This window comes from Oncorhynchus kisutch, linkage group LG2 (assembly GCF_002021735.2).
Source record: "Oncorhynchus kisutch isolate 150728-3 linkage group LG2, Okis_V2, whole genome shotgun sequence".
NCBI classification, from domain to species: domain Eukaryota; kingdom Metazoa; phylum Chordata; class Actinopteri; order Salmoniformes; family Salmonidae; genus Oncorhynchus; species Oncorhynchus kisutch.
Window position 1 is genome coordinate 52,238,864 of NC_034175.2, and position 12,266 is coordinate 52,251,129.

The 12,266-nt window shown below is 42.2% G+C and overlaps 1 protein-coding gene across 1 annotated transcript in view; it reads left to right on the forward strand.

Moving 5' to 3' along the window:
• Window positions 1–3,441: 3,441 nt before the first annotated feature.
• Window positions 3,442–12,266, forward strand: part of lrp1bb (low density lipoprotein receptor-related protein 1Bb) — a 297,890-nt gene continuing 289,065 nt past the window's right edge. The window contains exons 1-2 of the mRNA XM_031802153.1: window positions 3,442–3,535; window positions 6,862–6,984. Coding sequence (XP_031658013.1) covers window positions 3,442–3,535; window positions 6,862–6,984 — 217 coding nt within the window. The remainder of the gene's footprint in view (window positions 3,536–6,861; window positions 6,985–12,266) is intronic.

Below are 12,266 nucleotides of genomic sequence, written 5' to 3' on the forward strand. Positions count from 1 at the left end.
GAATATAAGATACATGGTTTTCAAAAGGTAGCTCAGTTTCTTCACGATCTTATATCCTTCTCGATCTATGCACTATATATGAGTGGCTTAACCCTTATGTTTCCTTTGTCACCTACACAGAGACATGTTGCCTAGCAAAGTGGAGTTGATGGGTAATGGATAGCTCTGTGCAGACCACGGCAGAGGTGATCCATCCCATCATTCATAGTAACAGCTCTCACTCTACAACACAGACGATGGATGCTCTTAATCTAGTATACAGAGCCCAGGACCCTGACACACACAGACACCACCAACCCCCCGCCCCATTATAACAAGATGAGCCCCAATAGAACCTTGACTGGCAGTTCACCCTCCGGCTTGAAAAAGATCTGGTGTCCTTAATCACCCATGACTCTCTCTGATTGGTCATCGTGTTGTAGTTAGGAACATAAATCCTCTACAGGACCCAGGTAAAATGGAGGTCTCTGATAAGACGCAGTGATTGGAATAGAGCCATATGATTATTGACCACCACATGTACTGTATGTAACTAACTGCACATGGTCATGCATACACATTTTGGCTGTGCTGCTGCCTACCTCTATACAGAATAGGTACTTGGAATGTATTATGTGTTGTGTTGCATATAAAGAATTGTTATGAATGAATTGGGAGCGGTGACCTGGCTTATAGAGGCTTTCATTGCATCTTAAGTGTTGGGGGACAGTGATCTGTTTTACAGAGACTTGAATCTTGTTCAGAGAGCTCAACCTGAAGGAACATTTGCTAAATGTCGTTTTTACCCCGCCAATGTTAAGTGTTTGCCAGATAATTCTGCCGTTGATCTTTCACTTGCCAAATAACAATTACTACTGCTATGATTCAATAACCCATGAGATACTGTACTTCCTCTGTGAGGCGCATTGTGCTATAATGCTTTGTCCTGCATGTGGAGCCGAAAGGGCAGCAAAGGACCACATGGCTTAAGATAATTCTCATGAATCATTCAATGTTTACTCTGTGGAATTACACCAAGGAGCAAGGAGGCTATTCCAGTAGTCATTCTGTTCTGAAACTTTTTCTACTGGTTGTTCCCTGTGATAATGTCTGACATGGCCCTGCTGTTACAGAAAAAAGAAGAGTGACCCTTCTCAGCATTGAAGGTCAGGCTGTGTCTAATGAAGGCCCTGTTGTCCTTTCCCATTGATTTCTGGCCAAGTTCCATTAGGATGCAGAGATGCTGCTGCTCCATGTTGCCATGGGGGGGAAGGCCTCCTGGCAGAGTCTGACTGGCCTCCGGCTAAGAGAGCTTGATGGAATTTGTAATTTGTCATTTCCTTCTCTCCTTTGTACGTCATTATTTTATCTCACCCAAACCAGTATACTAACTGGAGTTGGCTATGCCATGCAGTCACTTTAAATACCCTTATATGCATGATTTCTTGGACAGAGGGAAATGGACAAATTCTTGTTTCAATGCTGATGACATTCACATAGTTCCGGGTGGAAGCCAGAGAGATGACTGACATTCTAAAGTCATTTATTACAAAGAGCAAAGTAATGGTGCCTTCACGTCTTCATATTCCTGATCAGAGTCGACGTGGATGGCATTTGGGTTCTAAATACCACATGGCGGGTGTCACCGTGACAGATAAGCTTGTGATAAAGATTCATTAAAGTGGTAGCAACGGGCAGCAGAATTGAGATGCATGGCCTTGGCTCTGCATTGGGATTCATGGCAGACATGATATGAAGATTAGGATAGGTCTTCAACACGTCCATGCTGTGATGTGGTTATATTCTGAATAACCTGTTCAGTTTGACAACGAGCTCCTCTGATCTGTAATGTATATGACCCATAGCTGGCCAGGAAGAGGAGTCGGCGCTGACGTTCAGTACAGTTATGTTGTTGCATATAGTGTGTGTGTGTGTGTGTGTACACGTGTGTGTGTGTGTGTGTGTGTTTAGTTACTTTTGTCCTCAAATGGCCTTCAGTGCCATTTGCCAGTTGAGTATTCATTGTAATGTCAATTCCACAGCCACACACAATGTGTAGGGGTACATTGTGGAGTGGTTATGTCCTAGGAGCAAATTGACCTGCAAAGTGTAATAACACTGAGCAAAGACAAATATAAATCTTAAAAATATAAGGTTTTCAATAATGCAGTTTAATTAACCAATCTCTCCAGCAGTGTGATGTTGCAGAGGTCTATTCCATTGTCTGTACAGTATTTTTAGTCCCTGCGTAGGGATATATTATGGTGGAGATTTGTCCATGGTCGGTAAGGATGGAGGAAGGATGCAGGGAGGGAACACTGAATGACAGTTTAATAAGGGCAATGAGGGTCAAGTGATGTGTGTTGTATTAGAGGGCCTGCTCTTGACCAGCCAATTGTTGGCTGTTCACATGTCAAGCAGTTAGACCTTTTCTCAGCCCGTTCCATGGGGTGGGCCTTTATTGTGTTTCGAGATTTAATTAAATTGGATAGGAATTTCACCGTAATTGTCATCTTATTGGTTTGCGATACAGCACCAAAGTCAGCTCTGGAATGAATACTGGTAGGATTATAATTAATGAAGCACAGTTATGTATCTATATGGTGAATGTACAGTACGGTATCTAGAGATGAATCACCCTACTGAAACTAGATATAATTTAACTTCGAAAATAAATAGTCTGTTATTTATTCTCTGTAGCCTGCATGGTCTTCCAGTTCTAAGCCATTCTGAAAGCCATTTTTACTTTTTCTCTTCTTGTCTCCAAAATGATACATTCTGTTCTGCTCTCTGAAATCTGCCGTATTTCAAAGGGCTCAATGTCTTTAATGAGCAGTGGTGTTCTGCCTGTTGTAACGGAAAAAGGGTGTCAGGAATGAAGCTTGTGATAATGTGCCCGACCAGGCTCCACTAAACGTTTACCACTGTTATGGTAATATCCATGTTTTTCAACCTCACTCGCCGACCGACCAAAGCCTGCAGCACTGCCATTTTGTTGTGCTGTTTGTTCTGTTATCCATCCGCCACTCAAAATTATCTTCAAATAACCATAATGTTTAGTGATACAATGTCTGTGTTGGTGGTAGGAGTCTTTATGTTTCTTTTTAATGCAAATGCAGTTGTAGTCCTATTTATTTTACTGGGGATCGATGACACAGTGTCCCCCCCCCTCCCCCTAATATAATATTTTCCCTTTCTATTTCATTCTAAAACGATCCGGGCTGCAAAACTGCAGTGGCTGCAAACATTGACAGACAAGTAGTAAAGGCTATTGAATCTGAGAGGGGAGATAAATTGACATGAGAGGTCATCCAAATGACTCAAATGTGGCCCTTTACCTTTCAAGGCAGGCAGGCAGGCCAGCATGAAAGCAGGTAGACACATCAATGGAAACTCGGACTGCTCTGAGGTCCAGAGGCCCTCTCTCTCTTTCATAGCTCCTGCTACCTACCGGGAGAGTAAATGGCCTCTCAGTCACCACCAGCCTCTATCAGTTCCCTCTCAGTCACCACCAGCTCTCTCCCTGCCTTCAATGGGAATCATTTCAGCTTCAAAGGTACTAGACACATCCATAGAGACTTCTGAGAAGAAAAACATCAGGCACACTGGTCCATCCCCATACACCCAAGCTATTGATATCTTATAGCCCTTAGCTCTCCTATTGATATCTTATAGCCCTTAGCTCTCTTATTGATACCTTATAACCCTTAGCTCTCTTATTGATACCTTATAACCCTTAGCTCTCTTATTGATACCTTACAACCCTTAGCTCTCTTATTGATACCTTATAACCCTTAGCTCTCTTATTGATACCTTACAACCCTTAGCTCTCTTATTGATATCTTATAGCCCTTAGATCTTTTATTGATACCTTACAACCCTTAGCTCTCTTATTGATATCTTATAGCCCTTAGTTCTCTTATTGATATCTTATAGCCCTTAGCTCTCTTATTTATACCTTATAGCCCTTAGATCTTTTATTGATACCTTATAACCCTTAGCTCTCTTATTGATACCTTATAACCCTTAACTCTTGTTGATACCTTATAACCCTTACCTATCTTATTGATACCTTATAACCCTTACCTATCTTATTGATACCTTATAACCCTTACCTATCTTATTGATACCTTATAACCCTTATGCTCTTATGTTGTCAGTAAAGGTCGATAACCCTTTTTGTTTACTCATTCTACATACCAAAAGTTTTCCCACTCAAAAATGCAAGGATTTTATAGCAAGTCGCAGAGCACCGATTAGGCAAATGCAAGCAATTTTTTGTATTGACAAAAGTGTATGTACAAGACAGTAATCTTTGTAAAAGCAGCTGTCATCACACATATACTATTCACCTGTATTTTGTGGAATATCATTACCTGATGTGTAACCACTATGCTGGAGCTCATATTGAACAAGCTACATGCCTTAATCTGGCACAAACCATTTACACCTTCAAACAATAGGCCTAAATTCTTAATGAACAGTGATGATCACGCTTGAAAGGTAATACTATTACAGATTTTACATATCAATTGCCAATCATTCTCACACTTGTAAAAAAAAAAACTTATTAGCATAAACATTTGCATTTACAATAAACTTTGAAAGCTCCCCTAAAGCAGATGAAACCAAATTATGTAACCCCCCCCCCCCAGGCTGTGGCATTTGTTATTTTTCATGATAGCATAATGTTTGAAGTTATTAGCGATAGCATAGTCATAGGTTAGCAATAGTTAATCACATTTGAAGCAAACAATTCATACTTTGCGTGTGTAGAGAAATGACAAAAATTTGTACCAGCTGTGAAACATTACCTAATTTCCTTGTTCCTGTAAAATGAACCAAAGCTATGACAATGAGCTAGCTATGCAATGCTGTCACCCTTGAGGGGACACTTTTAATAAGCCTCTGGTAACAGAAACCATTGCACAATAATGAGCTAAGTACACTACATTGTTTTCTCCTATCTATCTACTGTACCTGGTAATATGACTCATTTTATAAGCTTATCTCACATTTTATAATGTGAGACAACACCTTGTTAGCATTTTAAAATGCATTTACATACTGTAAACAACCTAGTCTCTCAGTATAGGACACACCACACAGTCATTGACACACACACACACACACACACACACACTATTATAAATGTATTTTATTAACATTTTGTTTTATCATACTCACTGGGATTTTTTTTATATACATATTTTTTTAAACTAGGCAAATCAGTTAAGAACAAATTATTACTAAGAATGACAGCCTACCATGGAACAGTGCATTGTTCAGGGGTAGAACAACAGATTTTTAACTTGTCAGCTTGGGGATTTGATCCAGGAACCTTTTGGTTACTGGCACTATACTCTAATCACTAGACTACCTGCCACCCCAATAGGAATAGCTCTCTTAACATTCGTCTTTGTATTTAAAGATCTAGATCTTGCAATAGTCCAATGCAATTTATTCGTAATCATAATCTTCAATAGACTATTTTTTTCCCCTACCTACATGAATTTGAGTCAAGAAGAACTCAGTTTGCAATATCATCAACATGCTCCATCTTTAAAATAATCACCTTTTCAAACATAAAAGCTTTCAATGTTTAAAAAAAAGACCTTGAACCAAACTGGGGAGGATTTCAGATAGATAGCAGCGGTGGAATTAGATTGAAGAAAAAAGGGGGGCGATTAGATGGTTGACCTTTTCATATTCCTCCGCCGGTACTGAATTTGCTTGAGGGCACTATAGGGCCTAGTGCAGTGGTGCATTGAATTATCACCACCACTCATGTGCTGCCACTCATGTACACACACACACACATTCCATAATAGCGTTAGGAATACAGTGTGTATGAGAGAGAGAGAGGATGCTTGTACGCCTGAGTGTTTGAGGATTAAAACTTTGAAACAAATTATTGGTTCTCTTCAGGATGGAGAGGAGGAGGAGAGGAGCTAGTTGTGGGCAACAAGGTGGTGTCGAATCTTTAGCAGAACATGTGTCATTCTGTTGAAAGATCACACAGTGGCTGACAGCTCCCGGCAGGGAAACATGTCAACACGCTGACAGATGCCCTGCTATTGGAAGGTTGGGATGACTTTTTAGTTGACCAGGCTTTCACCTTGGTGAAGTAAAAAGTACAAAACGTAAGGGAGTTGACAGATAAGAAACAAGACTTGTAGAGACTGTTTTGTAGTGGCTTGACAAAAGGCGAAGGATGTTACGTCTTTGTCGAGAGAAAAAGGTTGAGTCACAGACAGTGCCAACACCACTTGTGTGTCTGTTTCTTGTCTTTTTGGCATTGGCTTTTTGGCAAACAAGTAATTGATAATTGTCTCGTCGTGTCCTAATGATACATTATGAAAGAGCTCTGTACTGCAGACAGTGTTAGAAAAAATTAACTACAGAACCTTGTGATCTACATAATATAAAGTCATCACCAGCACAAAGTAGTGGTATTTTATATCTGTCAAATTTAAACAAGTGTGTGTCTACAGAGAGAAGAGTTTGTATGGATAAGCATACCCAGGAAATGGCTTAGTCACAACAATTGTCTACTTATTGTGATAGTGATTGAATAGAATAAACTGTATTGATCCACAGAGAGGGGCATTGGGTAAAGAAGACAATATCCATAGTTACATCTACATCTGCATAACATGAATAATGCAATTATCACACATATGATCAACTCATTCATTCCTTCAACTCATTTCATTCCAAAATATTTTATAACCGCCTCAAGGTAAATACACAGTCACTGCAACCTTTAGGCATTCATGCCAGTTGACTACTACAGGTACATGTTTTGATTGAAACATGCAAACCATCCATCCCATCCATGACATCTCTATCTCCTCTCTCCATTCTCTCTCCTCCATCCAGAGCCCATACTGTGTGATGTGGGGGAGTTTCACTGCTATGATGAGGTGACTTGCATCCCCGAGGGCTGGCTCTGTGATGGGGAGCCTGACTGTCCAGACGCCTCGGACGAAACCTCGGACAGATGTAAGTTACTAATTCACACGTTCATCCATGCACCCATTCACCAAACACTTCAATCCAGAAAGATGTAATCCAATAATTTACTCATCAATTTATGTACTCATTCACCCATTCACTATACAGTTAATTCCTGCCTACAAGGTAACCATATTATTTCACATTCTGTGATTTCTTATTCCATGCTTTATCCTTCCTCTAACTGAACATATTCTTTATTATTTCTGTACATTTTGAAATGCGTATTGCATCATCCTAATATCAATTTTAGATCTTTAAAATGATACTAGTGCTCATTTCATGATATTATCAAATGTGACCAGCTAAGAAATCACTGTAGCCAAGTTTACAATTCCCTCCACAATCTTATATATTGATAGCGAAGACCTTTCCCATTGAACTCCCATTTGTGAGAAGATGGTACAATATTGTCCTAAAACGTATCGTATATCCAAGGTTGCAGCGGGCCAAGTCTCCCCTCACCAGGTATTCCATTATCATTTAGATTAACCGTGTTGGCTCCATTTTATTTACTAAGCCTGTTGAGAGAAACCCTGAATATTCATCATGGGAATTTGTCGCAGCTTATTATCATGGATTATGTATTGATAGAAAAAGGAATTAGATCAGCTTTGAGCCCCGCAAAGAGAAGCACAGTGAAATTAAACCTTGTTTATAGGCTACCAGCACTGTGGCTCCAATAACCTAGTGCTCTGGTTCTAATACCTAACTGCAGATGAATGGCAGACAGACATTCGGTGTGGTGTGTGTGTGTGGTCTCTTAGACAAAGTACAGCCTTTGTAAGGATATATTTTATGTGTTATTAGTTTAGGCACCATGCAATACTTTATTAGTGCTTTGTGTTGAATGGAGAATAATTGATGGCTGTTTCTTATCCAACCGAAGATGAGGGTCTGTGTTTTATGATATTTCAGGATGTGTTTCTTGGGACCTGAGTTTTCCCAGTTGCACTCTCCTTGCAGTAGTTGTGTCCCTCCCTGCATCTTCCAGGGAATGGTCATGTCATGGTACCATTTGCTAGTCCCAGGCTCTGACTCAGTGGAGTGTAATCACCACATGGGAGAGCAGCCTTGCATTCCATTACCCTGAGACACACAAACATATATATATACACACACACACCTTGCATTCCATTAACCTAAGACTGTAGTAGGCCACTGGTTTAGATGCTCAGCCATGGCATGGCTTACCCTGCAGGGACCAGACAGCTGACGCTCGCTACCGTTACCATTCTGCACCGGGGAAACTGGGCAAGAGGACACTCTCCTGAGATGGCTGAACGCCAGTGAATTGTAAAGTGGCCATTCCGGAGGTCTCAGAGCTAAGCAGACAGTCTCGACAGAGGTAATAAAGGGTTCAAATAAAACAGTGTTTGGGAGACACATCCTTCTGTGGGCCCTGTGGTGGCTAGGGCTACTGTTCTAGAACCACATAAGCATGTATATGCTGACTACTGGTTAATGACTGCATACACTGAGTGTACAAAACATAATTAACACCTGCTATTTCCATGACATAGACTGACCAAGTGGATCCAGGTTGAAAGCTATTGTCCCTTATTGATGCCACTTGTTAAATACACTTCAATCAGTGTAGATTAGGGTTGAATATTTTCCCTGTAATTTACAAAAGTTCCATCCTGAAAATAAATCACTTTTCTTCTGGGTAACCCGGTATTTCCTGCCAGAACCGGGTCATTCAAAAGCATTATAAAGCAGAAACATGTCTGGATTTGATTAGAGCTTTGATCAGCATGAACATTCAAACATGATGCTACCTGAGCCTGATTAAATACATTTTATAAGCACGACATTAATGATATTTAATGAGCCCAAGACCAAAAAAGCCTGAATGATTGTACTGATTATATATGATATAGGCTATTGCACGTTACACACAACAGAAACACATAACAACCTATAGAGGTAGCTAGCTATATGCTCTTTTGGGTAAATAAATGTAACTACTGTACAGTAGATCCAGTAGGCTAATATTTTTGAGTGTGAACTGTATTACTGTACTGTTTTGTATTATACTGTATTATGTGGACTGGATTTAAAGATGTACGGATCATTCAAACTATGATATAGCAGAAGAGAACATGCAATTTACGTAAAGCGCATGCGCCCTACAATGTTACAAGTACATGCTAGCGAATTTGATTACAATTTTCAAATGTATTAGGGCCTATTTGTATAATTAGTACGCTGACAAATGCAGTTGAAGTTGGAAGTTTACATACACCTTAGTTAAATACATTTAAACTCAGTTTTTCACAATTCCTAACATTCAATTCTAGTAAAAATTCCCTGTCTTAGGTCAGTTAGGGTCACCACTGTCACGTTCGGACCATAGTTCTGTTATTTTATCTTTGTTTTAGTATGGTCAGGGCGTGAATTGGGTGGGCAGTCTGTTTGTTTTTCTATGTTGGTTTTTGAGTTCGGCCTAGTGTGTTTCTCAATCAGAGGCAGCTGTCAATTGTTCTCCCTGATTGAGAATCATACTTAGGTTGCCTGGGTTTCAGTTTTGGGTTGTGGGTGTTTGTCTTCCATGCCAGTGTTTGTCACCACACGGGACTGTTTCGTTCATTTCACATTTATTGTTTTGTTTTTCGTAGTGTTCAGTTTATGTTTTAAAATAAACATTATGGACACTTACCACGCTGCGTTTTGGTCCTCCGATCCTTCTTGCTTCTCCTCTTCAGAAGAGGAGGACGAGATCATTTACAGAAACACCCACCACAAAAGGACCAAGCAGTGTGGTAACGGGCAGCAGCAGCAGAATCAGCGATCACAGGACTCCTGGACTTGGAAGGAGATTCTGGACGGCAAGGGACCATGGACACAGGCTGGAGAATATCGCCTCCCCAAGGCTGAGCTGGAGGCAGCGAAAGCTGAGAGGCGGTGGTATGAGGTGGTAGCACGGCGGCGCGGCGTCTCCCGTCTGTCCTGAGCTGCCAGTCAGCCAGGAGCTGCCAGAGCCGTCAGTCAGCCAGGAGCTGCCAGAGCCGTCAGTCAGCCAGGAGCTGCCAGAGCCGTCAGTCAGCCAGGAGCTGCCAGGGCCGTCAGTCAGCCAGGAGCTGCCAGGGCCGTCAGTCAGGAGCTGCCAGGGCCGTCAGCCAGCCAGGAGCTGCCAGGGCCGTCAGCCAGCCAGGAGCTGCCAGGGCCGTCAGTCAGCCAGGAGCTGCCAGGGCCGTCAGTCAGCCAGGAGCTGCCAGGGCCGTCAGTCAGCCAGGAGCTGCCAGTGCCGTCAGTCAGCCAGGAGCTGCCAGAGCTGCCTGTCACACCGGCGATGCCAGAGTCGCCCTTCACTCCGGAGCTGCCGGAGTCTCCCGCCTGTCCGGCGCTGCCGGAATATCCCGTCCATTCGGGACCCGTGGCGAGGGTCCCCAGTCCGAGGTCGGCGGCGAGGGTCACCTCTCTTAAGAGGCCACGGAGGCGAATAGGGAGGCGGAGAAGGACTGGTGGAGTGGGGTCCACGTCCCGCGCCACAGCCGCCAACAGACACCCAACCAGACCCTCCCCTATAGGTTTAGGTTTTGCGGCCGGGGGGGTACTGTCATGTTCTGACCATAGTTCTGTTATTTTATCTTTGTTTTAGTATGATCAGGGCGTGAGTTGGGTGGGCAGTCTGTTTGTTTTTCTATGTTGGTTTTTGAGTTCGGCCTAGTATGGTTCTCAGAGGCAGCTGTCAATTGTTGTCCCTGATTGAGAATCATACTTAGGTAGCCTGGGTTTCAGTTTTGGGATGTGGGTGTCTTCCGTGTTTATTTCTTTCATCACATTCCCAGTGGGTCAGACGTTTACATACACTCAATTAGTATTTGGTAGCATTGCCTTAAATTGATTAATTTGGGGCAAACGTTTCGGGGTATTTTTCCATAAGCTTCCCACAATAAGTTGGGTGAATTTTGGCCCATTCCTCCTGTCAGAGCTGGTGTAACTGAGTCAGGTTTGTAGGCCTCCTTGTTCGCACACACTTTTTCAGTTCTTCCCACAAATATTCTCTAGGATTGAAGTCAGGGCTTTGTGATGGTCACTCCAATACCTTGACTTGGGTATCCTTAAGCCATTTTGCCACAGCTTTGGAAGTATGCTTGGGGTCGTTGTCCATTTGGAAGACCCATTTGCGACCAAGCTTTAACTTCCTGACTGATGTCTCGAGATGTTGCTTCAATATATCCACATAATTTTCCCTCCTCGTGAGGCCAACTATTTTGAAGTGCAACAGGCCCTCCTGCAGGAAAGCACCCCCACAACATGATGCTGCCACCCCCGTGCCTCACGGTTGGAATGGTGTTCTTCGGCTTGCAAGTCTCCACCTTTTTCCTCAAAACATAACGATGGTCATCATCAGACCAGAGGACATTTCTCCAAAAAGTACGATCTTTGTCCCCATGTGCATTTGCAAACTGTAGTCTGGATTTTTTATGGCAGTTTTGGAGCAGTGGCTTCTTCCTTGCTGTGCGGCCTATCAGGTTATGTCAATATAGGACTCGTTTTACTGTGAATATAGATATTTTTGTACCTATTTCATCCAGCATCTTCACAAATCAAATCAAATGTTATTGGTCATATACACATGGTTAGCAGATGTTAATGCGAGTGTAGCGGAATGCTTGTGCTTCTAGTTCCAACCATGCAGTAATATCTAACAAGTAATCTAACAATTTCACAACAACTACCTTATACACACACAAGTGTAAAGAAATGAATAATATGTATATATAAATATATGGATGAGCTATGGCCGAATGGCATAGGCAAGATGCAGTAGATGGGGTAGAGTGCAGTATATACATATGAGATGAATAATGTAGGGTATGTAAACATTATATAAAGTGGCATTGTTTAATGTGACTAGTGATACATTTATTACATCCAATTTTTTATTATTAAAGCGGCTGGAGATTTGAGTCAGTATGTTGGCAGCAGCCACTCAATGTTAGTGATGGTTGTTTAACAGTCTGATGGCCTTGAGATAGAAGCTGTTTTTCAGTCTCTCTGTACCAGCTTTGATGCACCTGTACTGACCTCGCCTTCTGGATGATAGCAAGTGAACAGGCAGTGACTCGGGTGGTTGTTGTCCTTGATGATCTTTTTGGCCTTCCTGTAGCATCGGGTGGTGTAGGTGTCCTGGAGCGCAGGTAGTTTGCCCCTGGTGATGCGTTATGCAGACCTCACTACCACCGCTAGAGCCTTACGGTTGTGGGCGGAGGAGCAGTTACCGTACCAGGCGGTGATACAGCCCGACAGGATGCTCTCGA